The sequence below is a fragment of the Rosa chinensis genome, chromosome 2 (assembly GCF_002994745.2).
Source record: "Rosa chinensis cultivar Old Blush chromosome 2, RchiOBHm-V2, whole genome shotgun sequence".
Taxonomy (NCBI): domain Eukaryota; kingdom Viridiplantae; phylum Streptophyta; class Magnoliopsida; order Rosales; family Rosaceae; genus Rosa; species Rosa chinensis.
Window position 1 is genome coordinate 61,056,787 of NC_037089.1, and position 18,271 is coordinate 61,075,057.

At 38.2% G+C, this 18,271-nt stretch overlaps 4 protein-coding genes across 9 annotated transcripts; 2 read left to right on the plus strand and 2 right to left on the minus strand.

Annotated features, from left to right (window-relative positions):
- Positions 1–550: 550 nt before the first annotated feature.
- LOC112190773 (LOB domain-containing protein 22) lies at positions 551–2,363 on the minus strand. Of its 2 annotated transcripts, none has more exons than XM_024330251.2 (2): positions 1,455–2,361; positions 551–958 (listed from the first exon to the last, which is right to left on the minus strand). In XM_024330251.2, exons 1-2 carry the CDS (start codon positions 2,282–2,284, stop codon positions 805–807), a joined length of 984 nt encoding a protein of 327 aa, XP_024186019.1. In that variant the 5' UTR covers positions 2,285–2,361; the 3' UTR covers positions 551–804. The 2 variants fall into 2 exon arrangements, with proteins under 2 accessions (XP_024186019.1, XP_040371328.1); XM_040515394.1 differs by having other exon boundaries at positions 804–963; positions 1,455–2,363.
- A 1,908-nt stretch (positions 2,364–4,271) lies between these two features.
- LOC112190220 (mediator of RNA polymerase II transcription subunit 9) lies at positions 4,272–6,081 on the minus strand. Its single transcript, XM_024329642.2, has 6 exons — positions 5,769–6,081; positions 5,598–5,660; positions 5,425–5,505; positions 5,271–5,329; positions 5,112–5,175; positions 4,272–4,575 (listed from the first exon to the last, which is right to left on the minus strand). Exons 1-5 carry the CDS (start codon positions 6,042–6,044, stop codon positions 5,118–5,120), a joined length of 537 nt encoding a protein of 178 aa, XP_024185410.1. The 5' UTR covers positions 6,045–6,081; the 3' UTR covers positions 4,272–4,575; positions 5,112–5,117.
- A 97-nt stretch (positions 6,082–6,178) lies between these two features.
- On the plus strand, positions 6,179–11,765 carry LOC112190219 (putative pentatricopeptide repeat-containing protein At1g17630). 5 transcript variants are annotated; one of them, XM_040515051.1, is made up of 5 exons: positions 6,179–6,301; positions 6,594–6,713; positions 6,823–9,491; positions 10,483–10,807; positions 10,908–11,765. In XM_040515051.1, exon 3 carries the CDS (start codon positions 6,939–6,941, stop codon positions 9,015–9,017), a length of 2,079 nt encoding a protein of 692 aa, XP_040370985.1. In that variant the 5' UTR covers positions 6,179–6,301; positions 6,594–6,713; positions 6,823–6,938; the 3' UTR covers positions 9,018–9,491; positions 10,483–10,807; positions 10,908–11,765. The 5 variants fall into 5 exon arrangements, with proteins under 5 accessions (XP_040370985.1, XP_024185408.2, XP_024185407.2 ...); XM_024329640.2 differs by lacking the exon at positions 10,908–11,765 and having other exon boundaries at positions 6,823–9,113; positions 9,443–9,491; positions 10,483–10,874; XM_024329639.2 differs by lacking the exon at positions 10,908–11,765 and having other exon boundaries at positions 6,823–9,108; positions 9,443–9,491; positions 10,483–10,874.
- Positions 11,766–12,573: 808 nt separating this feature from the next.
- LOC112188695 (2-carboxy-1,4-naphthoquinone phytyltransferase, chloroplastic) lies at positions 12,574–17,917 on the plus strand. The gene is made up of 11 exons (XM_024327866.2): positions 12,574–12,917; positions 13,012–13,249; positions 14,405–14,508; positions 15,074–15,145; positions 15,253–15,391; positions 16,504–16,610; positions 16,694–16,793; positions 16,909–16,947; positions 17,043–17,153; positions 17,273–17,338; positions 17,561–17,917. Exons 1-11 carry the CDS (start codon positions 12,832–12,834, stop codon positions 17,693–17,695), a joined length of 1,197 nt encoding a protein of 398 aa, XP_024183634.1. The 5' UTR covers positions 12,574–12,831; the 3' UTR covers positions 17,696–17,917.
- Positions 17,918–18,271: the final 354 nt, after the last annotated feature.

The window sequence follows — 18,271 nt, forward strand, 5'->3', positions numbered from 1 at the left end:
GACTACCACACCAATCCCACCATTCCCACTATCCACTCTAAAAGCTCCATCAATATTGATTTTCAGCCTACCACTGGGTGGGTTCTGCCACTTAGTCATTGGCCTGTTCTTCCTCTTACATGCCTTGGGGTGGTACTTCAGGTACTCCTCCAATTGATTAACGCACCAATGGATTAAGTGCATGGGTCTAAATTGGCCATTCTTCCACACTACGTTGTTTCTCTCCCCCCAGATCAACCATAATGCCAAACAAAAGAAGTCAAATTTATCACCATGCAAACATGTCTAAAATCCAAGACTTCATGCAACGTGCTGGGTAATCTTGAGCATTTAATTTCAGAGGACCATAGAGCCAAAAACATTGCAACGCATCACAAATCTTGAAAACATGAACAATCGTCTCCTCAGCCTTGTTATAAGTGAAATGCATGGGGGTTTCCTTATTTCTTTCGTGCCTTCGCCTTAGCTTCTGTCCTGGAAAAGCTCAATTTTAATTATAATTTACAGAAAGCCAAGCTTTCTCGGATCGCAAAGCCAATATCCAAAGGGGGAAAAAAAGATAAAAACATGTTGATATTTTCTAGGAATTACATACAATTTTAGGTTCCTGCTGCTTAGTTCTCATACAAAAGTTCAGACATCTATTGTGGGTGAAAAATGAGCCGGAGAAGAGTGAGAGAATCACATGCTTTCTCCTCTCTGTTTACAAACCTAAGAAAAGTGACAACAACAAAAATGAAAATCAGGCGGAGGGCGGAGGGTTACTACTTCTGGCTGCATGGGCTATTTCGCAACACTCATGCATCAACTGCTACAATTTGTGAGGGTCATGAACAAAGTAGCTTCACCTTTCAGATCACCATGATCCTGATAATGATGATGGACTTGTTGGGCAGCTGACTCACTCTGCTGATCTTCTTTTAAATTGCCATCCTCTATCTTCAGCAATGCTTCATCACTGCACTTTCAAGTTAGAATCTTATTAGTAATCAAGAAATTAGTTTCCTTAGTCGTACAGAGGTGCAAGAAAGTTATAATTCTCAACCCAGCTTTCTCTGGGTATCTATGAAACCTCTATATCCCCATATATAGATACAAATAGCGCCCCAATAAACTTTTGAAAAGCAAAAGTTGGTAAATCATGCGCCTGTTATATGCAGGTTATATATAACATATAATTTCTATGTTGGTAAATCATGCAACATTAGGACATGCACCAGGTTTCACATAAAAGTTGATGCATTCTGAGAAGAATATACGACTGGCACATACAATCATACATTCATACTATAATTTTTCCCTGTAGACCAAATCCCACAAAATATCCCAGTTAGGTCATTTATTGACTCAATTAACAATTTCATATGCATAATAAAGAAGATGAACTCCTAACGGTAAATCGCTTAAATGATCACGTTAGGATAGTACAAGTAATTGTGTGGATGGTGGTGTACCTCTGGTCGCCAATTGCATCAGGCTGGAACTTGATCTCATGATTCCTCTGATCATCATCACAGGCAATGTCAACAAAGGGCTTGATATCTTCACAGTCACCGGCATTCATCCCATGCTTAATATGCAACGACGACATGGAATCCTGCATAGCCCACATGTTCATATCCTCCGGTACCATATGCTGCTGCTGGTGCCCATTATTCCCATTAGTATTTTGCACAAACAAATAGGGGGCACCCTGATCCTGCTGCCCAGTAACTTGCACATTAGGCTGCTGCTGAAGATAATGAAAATGCATAGGGTTTCCGTACAGGCTCAGAGGGTCAACACTAATCATCTGATCAGCGCAGGTAGTGTCCCCGACCTCCGGAATCTGCTGCATTATGGGCTGCTGTTGCTGCTGTGCCTGTGCTCGGCAGATGGCGAGTTGGTGGAGGACGATGTCGAGCTCGGCCTTGTTGTACTCGATGAGGCGCTGGAGTTCCTGGATGATCCGGTAGCAGCCGCCGACGGGGTCGGAGGCGCGGACGTCGGACTGGAAAATGATGGTGCGCATGGCCTCCTCCTTATCGTGGTGGTCGAGGTGTTTGATGATCTTGGTGATGTTGCTGACGCCGAAGAGCTTGTGGGCGTTGAGGAACTGGCGCTGCCGGTCGTGAGGGAAATAAGGGGCGAGTATGCAGTCGGGGGCGCACTTCCGGCGCTGGTACTTGCAGGCGGCGCAGGCCTGGGTGTTGCCGTTGCCTTTGGTCGAAGAGGAGGAGGAGGAGGAGTTGGGTGTTGTTGGGGATGATGTTCTAGTGACGAGGCTGCCACTAGTGATGCTCATCGTTTTGTTTTGGTGATTGTGGATTGGGGGAAGGTGAGATATCGGCTGCGTTTCCGGCGGGGGTGGGGGAGTGAGAGGAGAGTCGGTTTTTTTTTTTTTTTTTTTTTGGGTTGATGATGAGGCTTTTTTTTCTGAGGGGAGGGTGTTTTTGCTTTTTTGGAGGTTCCCGGATTTTCGAGAGGGAGGTGAAAGGGGGAAGGGGAAGGAGAGGTGGGGAGAGATGGAAGGGGAGGAGGGACACGTACGTAACTGAATCGGTTATGGGGTTGTGGTATTTTTAGGTTGTGGAGGAGGGTGGTTAGGGTTGTGGTATTTTTAGCTTTTAGGGTTTGTAGGGTTGAAAGTTTAACAATAGGGAGGTTAGTTTGTGCATTATTGATAACCATACACATAGAAAGACAGCAGATTAGAGCAGCTCCAACGGTAGGAATTATTTTGTAGTTAAATATAGCTAAAATTGTGAAATATAGTTATTGATTTAACTAGTCATCTCCAACCGTGATAACTATTTTCATAGCTAAAAGTAGCTAAAACTGGAATATAAAAACTGGTTAAATATTGAGTTGTGCTCCAACAAAATACATAATTAAATTCCAAGTTATCTCTCCTCTCTAGCTAAATATAGCTAGGTCTTTTAGCTAAAGTTAAAAATTTAACTTTTGTTTAGCTAGTCTGCTGGAGATCAAACTTAACAAAAAATTAGTTAAATTTCAATTTTTTTAAAAATAAAAATAAGTATTCTGTTGGAGATATGCCACTTTTATCTTTTTCAGGATTCTTGATTACAGAAACAAAATGGGCGGCTGGAAATGGACCCTAGCGAGAGAGAAAGAGGGAAATGGATAAACAATAGGAAATGGGCTCGGTTTAAACTTTAAAGAGATATCGAAAGAAAACAAGAATTTAAACTAGTTATCAAACGGATATAGTGTAGGAACTGAATTTAAACTAGTTATCAAATTGATAGCGAGGGAAGTCAGCGGAGTGGATTAAAACAGGCTATGAGCAATAGATAAGAGTTCACGAGCTTTAGGGTTCAGTACAAGAACCCCACGAAATTGGCCTGCTAGCTGCAGTACAAACGACTGCTCTAGTACCATATAATCATATATATATATATATATATATATATATATATATATATATATATATATGCCCTTCGAAACATCAGTTGCTCCATAAATATTTGCAGTTTTACATAATTCTAACTTGGACAATTCCTTAGTAAATGCAATTTTCTTTTCTCCAAAAAAAAAAAAAAAAAAAAAATTAGGATAATTCCGATGGTTCTCTCACACATACCTTGTTAACGATGAAGGGGTTCAACAAAATTTGAAGAGCTTGGTGTTGCCACTGTGCGGGGTTATCCAACACAGTATGAGCATAGGTTGACTAGTTTAGGATATCAAATTCACCCTCATATATGGGGATCCAATCAATCAATTTCGTCAAAAGAAAGAAAGGAAATACCTCCCTAGACTGGGGATCATGGCCACTGATAGCGGTGCAGGCGGTGAAGAAAACCTAGATCACTTTTCAATTCCATGAGTCATGAGAACCGACTCATATAGCATGATGGCAACCAGATTCATTGTCTAGGATCAAGTCAGCAACAAGGATTCGGAAGAAGAAAAACCATTTAACAAATGCAGAAGGGATTCGGGTGCATGATGCACACAGCTTCTGGTGTAAAGTACATTCAGGTGCATTCCAGACGCCTTCACTAAATTGAAAAAGTAGTCCCACTGTGTTATCAACTCCAGTAAATATATCATTGATGACATGAATGAATCCTAAATCTAGGCATCAGAAGTCAAGCCTCAATCACATCCCCTGTTCTGAAATGCATGCTAAAGCATTTTGTCTTAAGGATTAGGACAAATGCTTCCTCATATTTCATATTACAAGATAGGCTTCAGATGTGTTCTGCCGTCGCTTCGTATGTTTTGTTAGGCTAGTTAATTCCATTCATTCACTGAAACAGACGTGGAGAAAACTCCCTAGATTTAAAAAGTGACCAGAGTGCACCCCAAAGTCAAGGGCTCGGATTCATTACACATAGCATTGAAAGCCCATCACATTCCATTAAAATGTTAAGAAGATAATAACAGCAGAGGAAATTACAACAATTTCCTAGCTAAAACCAGATGGATACAGAGTCGATCAGTACCAATGCACAACCATAACTTCAGAAAGACTTTTTGTCGCAATCAACTAGTATTTGGTACAACGGAACTTTTCCAGCTTGTCTTCAGAATTTCAGTTGTGCAACTGCAAAAAGACTACAGGACCTGATTTCAAGATGCAAAAGTGATAGTAAGGAAGTGTTTCAACTTACCATAAATATCATTCAGGCTACAGATATCATTTTGATTTCTTAGACCAGTTTCTACAGTTTCTAGTCGAATACATGAGCACTGAGCAAACACTTGCAAAAGCCAGAGCACAGTTGCATGAGCAATAGGAATCTAATTTCAACTTTGGTCAGTTTAGAAGTGTTAAAATGAGCCACTTAAGCATAAGATACATTATTCTGATTAGTGAGTCAAGTCTGATGTTAAGTGTATAATGGTGACTAAAATGAGCAACAAGAAGAAACTTTAGCCATGAAATGCAAGAACGTAGTCAAATTAAGCACCCACCCCTAAATTTAGTTTGCAAGTGTTATTAAGAGCATGAATACTAGATACATAACACTGAGACCTTGTTTAATCTTATCATCATCCCGCATTAAACATCATGTAGTCAAGTGCCAACAAGACAAAAAATTATGAGCTCTACTGTTAATAACAAGGAAAGGCTAGACTTGAGAGAAGGGTGACATTACAATTTGCTACGGCTCAGACTTGAGGAGGTCAACAACAGAGTTTTTGTACTTGTTATTCAGGTCCCTGCACAAACATTGAATTCAAAATACAAAAGAAAAATGAACACCATCTCATTTAGTTCATATTCTTGATGCAAGCTACATAGTTATAGCATATACCTCCGCTGATTTAACAATTGCTCACTCTCTTCAAGCTTCTTCTTCTGTCCCTCAACCGTCTACAATCACAAGCGACAGAAATCACCACCACAACACTATCAATCTAACGAAATGTAGACTAGTAACACTCAAAAGACCCAACAATCAAAACTACCATAGCCTTGGTGGTGATGGATCCGGATATGGAGTTCAACAGCTGCTGGCACTTGTCGAAATGGTTGTTCAAATCAGCGACCTATCAAAACCCACCACGCATTTCAAATTCACCCCCAAAATTATCCACAAAGTTAAATTCAGAACGACAAAACGAAAAAAATTCAATCATACCAATGCATCCGATTGCTGATCCCTCGTCCCGTTCTCAATCGAATCCGATAACTTCTCCACCAACTGCAATTCACCGCAAATCAAAAACACCCACATTCAGCAACCACAATTCATAATCACAAGTAATCAAGATTAGGTTTTTTTTTTTTTTTTTGGGATTCTGGTGCATACGTGGAAGAGATGGAAGTGGGAGGCGAGAGACTGATGCTGTTGTTGTTGTTGCTGTTGCTGTTGCTGTTGCTGTTGTTGCTGCTGCTGCTGTTGTTGTTGTTGGAGAAGAAGACGCTGTTGTTGTTGTTGTTGCTGGAATTGCTGTTGGTGTTGTTGGAGGTAGAGATGGTCCTGACTGGACGGCGTAGAAGGGTTACTGTGGGTCGGCACGCTGGGGATCATATTCCAGCTCCCACTTCCTCCTCCTCCTCCTCCGCCCGAGTACTGATGCTCCATTCCTCTCTGCTTTTTTTTTTTTTTTGTCTTTGAAACAATGAAGATGAACCTGCGCGGTGGGTGTCCAATTTGAAGCAGCAGCCGAACGGAAACGACACGTCGTATTGTTTGAGTAACTGGGCATATAAAAGGTTGTGCCTTTTTTAACCCAGACAGATAACTAACTATTGCCGTCTATAATCCTAGACTTCAGTCCTAATCCTTGAGAAGGTTTCAACTTTGCTAAGGACTGGAGCGGCTTGTTTTTCTGGTTTGAGGTTCGCTTTCCAACTCTGAGATTATGAAGGAATGTGTTGCATGTATGTGGTATTGGTTTTTGGGATTTTTGTGATTGAGTATGGCTTTTTGGTGATTGGATTGTATGATAGGAGTGAAAATATGATTTGGGTTGATTGCTTTATGCAAAGAGCTCACTAAGTAATTGGAAGATGACCCATTTTGTGTTTGTTTTTTTATCAATGTTTGCATCCTGATTCCCAACTTAGTTTCAGATTCCATTTGGTTAATGCATGCCTGAGTTGTTTGAATGTGTGACTGTAATATGGTTAGGCTATGGAGGTTGATACCGATCGCAGTGAACATCAGTATGAAGAAGAATATGTATTGCTTGATCTTGGTTCAGTTTCCTCCCAGCTTCAGATACCAGCAAACGCACCGTATGTTCTTTCTGTAAGTTTCTTTCGGTTTGAGTTCCTCTTTTTCATTTTCGATACCTTGTTTTTTAAGCGCTCAAACTGGCTGTAATGTCATTTTATTATTGAATTGTCTTGATTTTCAGGGTTTAGACACAACGCATCCGGTACTGATTATAAATGACAAATTGAAGTTGGTGAGTTTATAGCCTACAAAATCCTTTATTGACTGTTAATTTGAGGGGCTATAGTCTATGCTGGGATGAATACATATCGTCATATTCACCTGGGCCAGATCATATCATCCCCATCTACCCAAATTGTAAATTTCTTTGATCACCTTCTCCGGCAATGTACTCTACCTGAACACTGTAAACAAGTTCACACTCAAATTGTTACGATGGGCGGGTGTCAATCAGCATTCCTCTCTGCCCGACTCGTGAATGTTTATGGTCGTCTTGGGCGTGTTGTTGATGCCCAGAAAGTTTTTGACACCACCCCGTTTCAAGGTACATCCAACATGCTCTTGTGGAATGCAGTTCTTAGAGCGAATGTGTCTCGTGGATTTTATGAAAAAGCACTTAAAATATATGATAAAATGCGAAGACTTGGAGTTTGGGCTGATGGGTTTACTCTTCCCCTGGTTATTAGGGCCTGTGCATTTATGGGTAGATTTAGGCTATGCAAGAATGTGCATAGTCATGTTTTACAAATGGGTTTTCAAAATCATCTCCATGTTGTCAATGAGTTGATGGGAATGTATGGGAAACTTGGTAACATGGACTATGCCCGCCAACTGTTTGATAAAATGAGCGTGAGAAGCTATGTTTCTTGGAATACTCTGGTTTCTAGCTATGCCTTTAACTATGATTGTGATGGTGCATCTGAGATTTTTAATAGGATGGAGTTAGATGGGTTGGAGCCAAACCCTGTGACTTGGACATCATTATTGTCAAGTCATGCTCGTTGTGGCCGCAGTGAGAAGACCATGGAGTTGTTTGGTATGATGAGGGTTAGAGGAATTGAGACAACTGCTGAAGCGCTTGCTGTGGTGTTATCTGTATGTGCTGATGTGGCTGTGGTTGACAAGGGTAAGAAGATTCATGGATATGTTGTTAGAGGTGGTTTCGAAGAGTACTTGTTTGTGAAAAATTCACTAATATGCATGTATGGAAAATGTGGAGATGTAGAAAATGCATACAAGTTATTTTTGGTGATGGAAAGCAAAAACCTAGTGAGTTGGAATGCTTTGATCTCATCATATGCTGAATCTGGTTTGTGTGATGAGGCTTTTGCAATATTTTCCCAGCTAGATGCTCATCCAGTTATGACACCTAATATCATAAGTTGGAGTGCTGTTATTCAAGGGTTCTCGTCCACTGGACAAGGAGAGAAGTCTCTGGAACTCTTTCGGCAGATGCAGAGAGCAGGAGTACTGCCCAATTGTGTCACTATATCCAGCGTATTTTCTGTTTGTGCAGAATTAGCAGCAATTAATCTTGGCAGGGAAATTCATGGTCATGTGGTAAGGGCTTTGATGGATAGCAACATTTTGGTTGGAAATGGCTTGATCAATATGTATACAAAATGTGGAGGTTTTGAGGAAGGGCATAGAGTATTTGAAAATATTGACAGTAAGGACTTGATTTCGTGGAACACAATGATTGCTGGTTATGGGATGCATGGACTTGGTGAGAATGCTCTAAGAATTTTTCATAGGATGGTCAAGACGGGATTCAAGCCAGACAATGTAACATTCATCGCAGTTCTTTCTGCTTGTAGTCATGCTGGGCTAGTTACCGAGGGTCGCCTCCTTTTTGATCAAATGATTGGAGTTTATGGTGTAAAACCCCAAATGGAGCACTATGCATGCATGGTTGACCTTCTTGGCCGTGCGGGGTTATTGCAAGAAGGAAGCAACATTGTGAAAAACATGCCAATGAAACCCAATGCTTGTGTCTGGAGCGCTCTTCTCAACTCTTGTAGGATGCACAAAAATACAGATATTGCAGAAGAAACTGCCACCCATATATTCAATATGAACTCGGAAATGGCCGGGAGCTACATGTTGATGTCAAATATTTATGCTGCTAGCGGGAGATGGGAGGACTCGGCAAAAGTGAGGATCTCAGCGAAGGCAAAGGGTTTAAGGAAAATCCGGGGGCAAAGCTGGATTCAGGTTAAGAATAAGATTTTTATATTCTCAGCAGGGAATACCATGCAAGCAGGCTTGGAGTTAATTCATGGTATCCTTTATGACTTGGCACTTCAAATGGAAAGTGAGGGATATGTACCTAATAAGGAAGTCATTCAAGAGAATATTGACAAAGAACTGGATTGATGGTTGAGTGACTGGCTAGACATGATCGGTTGATCTTGGTTCAGCTTCCTCGAACGTATCCAATATGATGAATGGGATTGCATGGAATCAGGTCATGTTAGTTTATTTCCAAACACTTACAAATAGCTATGGGATGCTAAATATATGTAATTCATGACAGCACTTGTCTGGTAAAACGTAGTTCATGATCTGGTGTCCATTGCTTTATGTAAACCATGAGCCGATGCATGTTTATGATTCATTCTTACAGTTTAAACATTCATGACAGTTGGATAGTAGTATTCTATACTAATACACACTTTGGTTTTCCATGTTTGAGCCCTGTGATCTGTTTCATTCAGTGTTATTGGTAATTACTGAATGGCTTGACGGTTGATGCTGTGGTCTGACGTGATTTTGTTTGTCTAATTGTTGTCTGCTCACAGAATGGAAAATGGGACGAAGCTATTGGAACCTGCCTTATTTTCAAAGAAGGTACATCCTGTTTTCTGTGATATTTTATCTATGCAGCTTAGGAGTAATTTTTGTACATAAGGAGGAATAGATATCCCTCAGATTCTATTTCATAAGCAAGATCAGATGCTTTCATTTTTTGTTATTTTTTTATTTTTTATTTTTAAAAGAAACGGCTTTTATTGAAAGATCAAGAAAAGCAAAAACAAAAAGGTGGACGAGGAGTCCACATAGAAGAAAGTTAGGCAAACAGCCTAGATAGAGCCTAAACTACAGCTGCATTCCGATCTTATAAGATAGAAGATAAGCTATAGTTCCTATATTCCCCAGAAACAGAAGCCCATAGAGACGCCCAAAACCCAACTCTCTCCCAAAGCAATTCCACCTCTTCACCGCTGTCAACTTCAAAGATTCTTATTAGATGTTTTCATTTGGGAGGCAATGGATTTTTGGTCAACTGTTTTTCTGTGACAAGAATATGCTGATAAAAATTCATCGTCAACAAGAGCTGTGCAACATAGACAAATCAGTTAAGGCTTCTGACTACCTTCTCTGGTATCAGTGGTTTAGTTTAACTTTGATTGTCATATGAAGGTTTTTAGTTATCCAGTTGTGACTCTCACGGTTATTAATCCCTGCATTTTTTGTAAGGATCTCAGGGACTAGAGCACATATGGAGATGCAATTTGATTTGTTGATCTAGAAAATTTAGGCTATGCCACTTTCCTTCACTGCGTAATTTCTGGAACTAGCAATTGACAATGGTCTTACAATTGTTTGAGGCGGTCATGATAGCCAAAGACTAATCCAAACCTGTTTTATAGGATTTATCATAACCATTTGCACAAATTGCCAAAGCTTTTAGTGAATCAACATATCCCAGAAAAGAAAAGGGGGAAAAAAAGCCTTATAAGTTTTTGTCCACTGTTTATTGGTCTATTATATTTGCCTGCATTAGTTGATTTGAGCTCTGATTAGCATTGTTGCTATACTAAAGAAGCTCCATTTGCAGGTGCTAGTTCTGTAATTCATGAAGAAACAGGATTGTCGGCAAATGCATAGTAGATCAAAACCAATATCCGTGCAAGCAAGTAAATCCACTTGGCTGTTCTTATAGGAGATTAAAATTTAGATTGGCACCAGATTGTGACTCTCATAGTGCTGTATCTGTGGAGGCTGAGAAAGTTTGTTGAAGTTTTTGCAAGCACTCTCAAGATTCTAATGGTGTGAGTTATAAATCAAGATATTGCTGTTAGCTCATTTATAATTGTTGATGTTAACTCATTTACTTCATTGCCATAGTAAAGAGGCGTTCTAAAATTACTCTTTATTTCAAGGTACCGAAAAACCAAGGTTCTATTTTCTTTGAAGTAATATAGTAAAGATCGGTAGAATTGGGTTAAAGTTCTCACTACTTATTGTCATTTGGACATGTAGAAAATTATGTGCGTCGCAGTTTGGGAGTCTCAGATGAGATATAGGACTAGGAAAGGATTTCAAACTTCATGTCGCCAAGGTAATAGGTATCTTGTCGTGGAATCATTAAGTGTTTGTTAGTTCCCAAAATGATTTCATAGTAAGATTCTAACTGGTGCCAAAATTCGATCAACAAGGCCCAATAATTGGATGTTATTTTCATAGAAAGAAAACCATTGCCATTACATCGTTGTCATCATTTGTCACAACACCATGCCTCAGATATCACTGTCAAGCATCATCCCCTCACCACTATCACCAATAACTGATTATCAATGCTTATGTACCCTAAAGTATGGTCCACTGTCATCAATGGATTTCTGTAATGTTTTCCCTTCTAGATTATGGTTCATAGGTTATTGACTTGTGATCAACTACAAAATCACATTATATATATATGTTGAACTCATATGCCAAGTGGTCATGTACTAACCACAGAATAGGTTTGTCCAGACATGTTTTGCTACAGCATTCTAAGAAGGGTTCTTTTGGTTTTCAGATTTTGCTTCAATCTAGCTCAAGGACCTTAGAGCTTGATAGAAATCCAATCCATTTATAAGATTAGCAACAATGATTCCTCCTCATCTTGTTTAAGTTTCACTGCAAGGTTTGTTGTCATTCTGTTTGAATTTGTCTTTGGCTATGTAGGACAAATTTGTCATTTGTGTTAATACATATCATTAATATCTTTTCATTTTGTGAATTCCTGATCAATTGTATGATAATGATACTGCTCAAGTAGTGATGTAACTAGTGTTGGAATTTCCCAATCTGCATTTCTATATACCAATACAAATAAGTATTTAAGGTGATTCCAGAAATTCCAGATACTTTACTTCTATATCAGAACTCCTTTTGTATGTTTCACTTTTTCTTACACCTCTCTGGAGTATAGTGTAAAAGTCATTGATGTTAACAACAGTATGCAATTTCTGATAAAATCGGCTCAGTTTGGGACCGGTCCCTGGTCTATACCCCCAATCAAATGGGCCCCAAAAATAGCTAATCTAATCAATAGAGTATCCTTTTGCTAATTATCATTTGGACAAAATAAATAAAAAGGGATGAATCTTTGTTTTTTTTTTTTTTCCCAACCAACTGAAAGCTCTTTTTTAACTTATTACAGCAAAAATAAAAAGCGGAGGTACAGCACCCCATTGCAAAAAATGATAAGTAGAAAGAGCAAAATTAGCTAACTTGTGAGTCACAGTATTGACTTGACGATAAGCATGTGTGTAATAAGAACCTGACATCTCTTAAAGATGGAAGATAATGTCATCATACAGACGACCAACAAGGAAAGTATGAGGAATGACTCTCTTCTTGATAGCATTACATAAAATATGAGAATATGTCTAACAGACGAAAGACAAAAAGCAAGTGAGACTGCCTCTCTCCCTGCTGAAACTTCAACATGTTTAGGAGAAATCACATGAGGTTGCCTCACCTTAAACTCCCCCCTCATCTCGTATGAACCTTGTAGAAGTTGTTTTTGGACAATTAAAAGTTTTTATTTATTATTTGGAATCAAAAGATTATGAGTTTTTGGCGGGAGAAAAGAAAAAGAAGTGACGATGGCAAAATAAATAAATAAATCTGAAAATAGTAGATTTTGGCTTATCCAGTCACAATCAGAATATAGATCGGAAAAAAAAAAAGTCTGATCCAATCAGAAAATCCTATCCTCAACACCATCCCCACACCTCGTCGCCCACTCATGGCCAAATCTCTTCTCGCCGTCGCCGGTGGTTCTCCGCTGTCGTATGTGGTTCCATTTTTCAATTGTTAATCCCGTTCATTTCTAGTTGTGTAATCTTAGTCTAATCCAATCCAATCCAATCTAGTTTAGTTTTCCAGTCCAATCATCCTCACCAAACCATAGCAGATGGCAACGGCATTCTGTAATCTCAACCTGTGCGGCTCTGGTCTCATGAAACTAAATGACTACAAGAAGCACACAGTCCTCAAAAGGCAAGTTCCACCATCACTCTTCTGCAATTTTGGCTGCTTTGTATTTGCTGATTCTAAATGTAGATCACAGAATGTAATTCTTATTATATCTCAGGCCTTACATAAACTGCAAAAGATTGTCTCTTTCGCCTTGTAATGCCGAAAAGGTTTTCCCCAAGACTCTTAGAAGAGAAGTTGAGGTCATGCACTGCACACAGGCTTTTGTCAATAGTAATGGTGCGGATTTGGGTACTATCCATGGGGAGGATAAAGAAGAGAGTATTTCTAAGGCGACCTTAATATGGAGGGCAATAAAGTTGCCAATATACTCTGTTGCATTCATCCCTCTCACTGTGAGTACTTCTGAATGCTTAGACCTCTCTTTCTGCTGACATCATCTCAAGCTACTGCATTTTATTCAAAAATGGGTACTATTTTCAGAATTATACGGTGCCTACATCTTCGAGTGAATGCTTCTTATGGTGTATTTACATTTATGTATGTGGGGAATTTCTTTTCCTTTCAGCATGCACTTGACTTTTTAGGTATGTATGTACAAGAATGTGGAGTTTTTATAATACATTGGCTACTATTTCAAGAAAGGGTGAATATTGCTTTGAGGTTTTGGTATGAAAAGGACCGACTGTGTAGAGTTAAAACAACGTGGAGATTGTAGATCTCAAACAAGTAATATATTGTCCTGTTAGTAACTTTTCATAATAGAATTAGAACGTTTAGTTCTTTGTTGGTAGTATAATTTTGTGAAAAGATAACTAGCATCTTTGTGTTAAGAGTTACTATTTAGGAAAAAAAACCTCTTAATACGAGGTCAGAATACTAATGTTTATGTTCAAGTGATATATGTTTTTTATTTCTCTTTGTTCTATATAGTATTCATTTAAAAAGTTTTACTGTATTTTTCCAAATTGAACATACTTTGAGAACTGTGTTGAGTTAAATGTGGAGAATAAGGATCTCAACATGTAACATAGTCTTGTGCAACCTTTTCATAACAGAACTACAGCATTTAGTTTTTAATTGATAGAAAAAAGAAGAAAAAATCATTGAAAGGGATGTGTATATGTATATTTAATATTTTTTTTTTTGTGGTTAAGACATGCAATAAACATCTACATGTATGATAAAAGCATTTACAGGACAATGTTTGGGTAGAATTTTGTTGGGATTGTGAATCATTGACTATGAGCATAAGTTACATGTTAAACTCTGTTACAGGTCTTGGGTAGATGAAAATAGAATTCTATTTCTTCTTCCTCATCTTCATTCCCCCTTTATAGTTTGAAGTAGAGCACTCCTTGTGGGTTCTTAGTATTGCATTTCCTCCTCTCTTGACATGTCCTTTATTCTGACAAGCACCTATGCACTTCAATTTATTATAGTTGTTGCTTTTAGCATAAAGCAATGATTTTTAATAGGCAATTGGTTCTCTTCACTGTGCTTTGACTAATACATGCATCCCTATGTCTCACACTTGCTCCCTTACGCAGGTAGGTAGTGCAGCTGCTTATTTAGAGACGGGCATATTTTCATCATGGCGTTATTCTATTCTTTTGATTTCTTCTGTTCTTATCATCACATGGCTCAACTTAAGGTAAGTAGGTAACAAAGAAACTGTTTCCTTTAGTAACTAAGTCTCATCTAAGTATCATGAAGCATGACAATACATATTTGATAGGTAAATTATATATTCCAGAGTTAGTTACTCTTTTGTGATAGACCAAATTTCCCTACATCTGAACCCTAAGAAGTTTATTGTGTGTTGCACAAACACACTACTTGTGAGGATTGTAGGCTCTACCCTAATAGTCTTGATGGATACTTAGAAGTGCCCTTCTGCATGAATAGTTAACTCTCACTCGGGATTCCTAATTCTATTGGTTCCTTAGCTTTTCCTGTACTTGGTTCTTTTTTTCTTGTCTTTTCTTCAGTAGACTGTCTAGTTTTCTCTCCAGTATATGTTTTTCCTCCTCTGAGTTCTCTCTATCATCCCGCTGGGAAAAAAAAAAAAAGTATAACGGCATAACATGAAGAACTTGATCTGTTACTTTCCTAGATTTCTACATTGGAATCTAATTATCTTCAGTTCACAGAAATATTATGACTAATTATCTTGTTTCTTCTTGGCTGATAAAACCTCTGTATTTGTCTATTTGCAGCAATGATGTTTATGATTTTGATACAGGAGCAGATAAAAACAAGGTAGAATCGGTTGTAAATCTGGTTGGCAGGTAAGTTTATTTCTACTGTCTTATCTATCTAAGCTTTACTTAGTGTCTGTCTTGTGTTATCTGTCCATCATCAATAAACAATTAAGTTTTGTTGTGTGTATTGTAAGCCGTACAGGCACAATTGTTGCTGCCTACTCGCTACTTGTGCTTGGCTTCATGGGGCTTACTTGGGTATCTTTTGAGGCAGGAAATGTGCGGGCAATATTATTACTCGCTTGTGCAATAATTTTTGGTTATATATATCAGGTAATTAGATGTAGACTTTGTGAGAGTTTTCAATCATATGTGTTTTATAGTGTTCTCTATCATATATATTTTATGTAGCGTTGTTAGAGTTTTCTTCAGGCCAATGGAACGTGTGCTCACTTGTAGGAGAATTTGCCAGATTTTTTAAATAATTTATTTATGTTTGTTTGTTTTACCATTTTCTTTTAGTATTTAACAGAGGATTTTGGGTCATATTGGGGTTTTTTGAAAGTTTAACCCAAAGGTACTTTATAGATCGAGAAGACTTTATATGACATAAACATTCCTCATTCTCTTTGTAGAATCTATGAATCCCTTGAGAAGAATTTCTGTAGACTTGATCTATTTGATTTCATCCACAGTTGGTGATGGACCAAAATTTGACTAGGATCAAATTCTTCTGTATTACTTCAGCCAAGTAGAGAACAAACTTTAAGAACACTGGTTGATAATACACTCTCTCAGGAAGCTGTTGGGTGTACTGGCAAAAGATGTTGTCAGATTAGGCAAGGAGAATAACTTAGGACAGTCTTAGTCAAGGATTTGCATATGCCTATTTGGGGAAACTACATACCAAGAATTTCCTAGTAGGCTTTGGAATTCTAGACCTTTGCCATAATTCTCTGTAATCTAGTTGTCATTTGGTTGGGCCCTTCTGCTATTTCTTGCTGTTTATAACTTGTTACCCTAACTGATGGGGGTGTGCACACCATATGATGCACACCACACACAGAACATAATAATGTGCTTTGAATCAGACCTGCTCATTTATTTAGTGCATTATGATAATGTGCTGAAGTTTCTGGCCATGTTTGATAATGGAAAAAGGGCATCGCTGAATACTAAAGACAAAAAAACTTAAAGATAAGGTGATCTCCTTTTGCGTTTTTACTACTGAAGGTCAAACATACACTTATAATGCTACTGAATCAATTGTGTACTTAAATCCACTGTATAAGCTGGATCTCTCTAATACATAAAGCTTTTCATGCTATGTTGTAAATGTTTTTCTTATTTAGATTCTTCATAATGATGTGATCGGTGGTTGATTTACCTACTCAGCTATGCATAGGGAATACATGTTCTTACATCTGTTCTTCGCTGAGTTTCAGTGCCCACCATTTCGGTTAAGTTACCAAGGATTGGGGGAGCCATTGTGCTTTGCAGCATTTGGTCCATTTGCCACTACAGCTTTTTATTTACTGCAGGGCAGCGGAAGGTGAAATAATTTCTGAGGAATGCCGTTTTATTTTCTTATTATTTTGTGGAGTCTTAGATGATAAGTATTTGTTGTTTTCACAGTAAAATGATGCATCTTCCTTTCACTGGTCCAATTCTTTCTGCATCACTTCTTGTTGGCAATACGACAACCTTAATTCTGTTCTGTAGTCACTTTCATCAGGTAAGTTTCCTGTTTCTATTTAGAAAATTTGTTACTTCTCCATATTCTTTTTTATTTTTATTTTTTACAATTGGTTGTTGGTGTGCGTTAGCTGATGTAATGTCCTGCAACTCAGATTGAAGAAGACAAGGCGGTAGCAAAAATTTCCCCTCTGGTATATACACTAAATCGATCCCTGAAATGATAAAACCTTCATTGGATAATGCAGCATCAATCTCATTGTTCTATTTGTACTTTGTTGGCATACAGGTTAGGCTTGGCACCAAAAGAGGATCATGGGTAGTGAGATTGGCAATTATAGGACTGTATGTCCTAGCGTTTTCTTTTGGTCTAAGCAGGGCTCTTCCCATTACTTGTATTGTGAGTTACACTTTTCGTGGTCTATGCTTCTAATTGTTGTATACTGATTTGAGATCTCTATCTGTTATTTCTTCCTGGCAGTTTAATCTTGGTCTAATTTTGGGCATGGTTTCTTTCAGTTTTTCTGTGCCTTGACCTTACCAGTGGCAAGACTGGTGGTTAGCTATGTTCAGGAAAACCATAATGTGAGTACTAAACTCGATTAGAACATTAACCAAAAGTAAAACATATATAACAGATACCTATGTTTAAAATTGCCTATGTGTGTACTCCATACTTTGTCACTTCTCTTGCTCCACATGGTCTTGCGTGCATGGCTCCTGAGATTTTCATAGATTTTCAACAATTTCTATAGAGCACAAGTATGCTTGCTTTTGATTTGCTTATATGAATTTCATCCTTTTCAGGATAAACATAAAATATTCATGGCGAAATATTACTGTGTGAGATTGCATTCTTTATTTGGAGTTGCACTCGCTGCTGGACTAGTGGTAGCGAGAACGGCCCCTAAAATTAGTATTCCAAGGTTGGCATTTTCATAGTTTTGCTGCCTCATGAAATTTCTAGACAAATGGATGTTCCGAATCTGTCGAGTGTGGCTGTAGTATGTGTACATATCTTAGTTATCCTAGTTCTGACTGCAGTCTAATGTTTTCTTAGTTTATTTTGTATATTTTCTCCGTTATATTAACAACGGCCAGCATGTCGGTGAGTCGTGGCCCAACATTGTATATATTAAATATCTACGGATGAGTAGTTATTAAATATTTTTTTAATTGTTTTATCAGTATTTTGTTATTTACTTTAACAACCTTTAAATAATTTAAAATAATATATGGTGTGGGACTCTTCATATCTTTTCGCACCTACTTTCATCAACAAAGTGTGGGTTCTCCTAATAATAGTATTAGATTATCATCATCGTTGAAAACAAAAAATAAACGACACATCTACAAGATTGCTAGCTACCTAGATCGATCTTATCATCGACACACATATATCCCAAAAAAGATCACTCGCTAGCGAGCCGAGAGAGAAAGTTAGTTCAGGAAAGAATTTGAAAGATCTAGTCATCCAAAGAGCAAGCCTTAATCTCTCTCCTTTCGTCCTTCAATCTG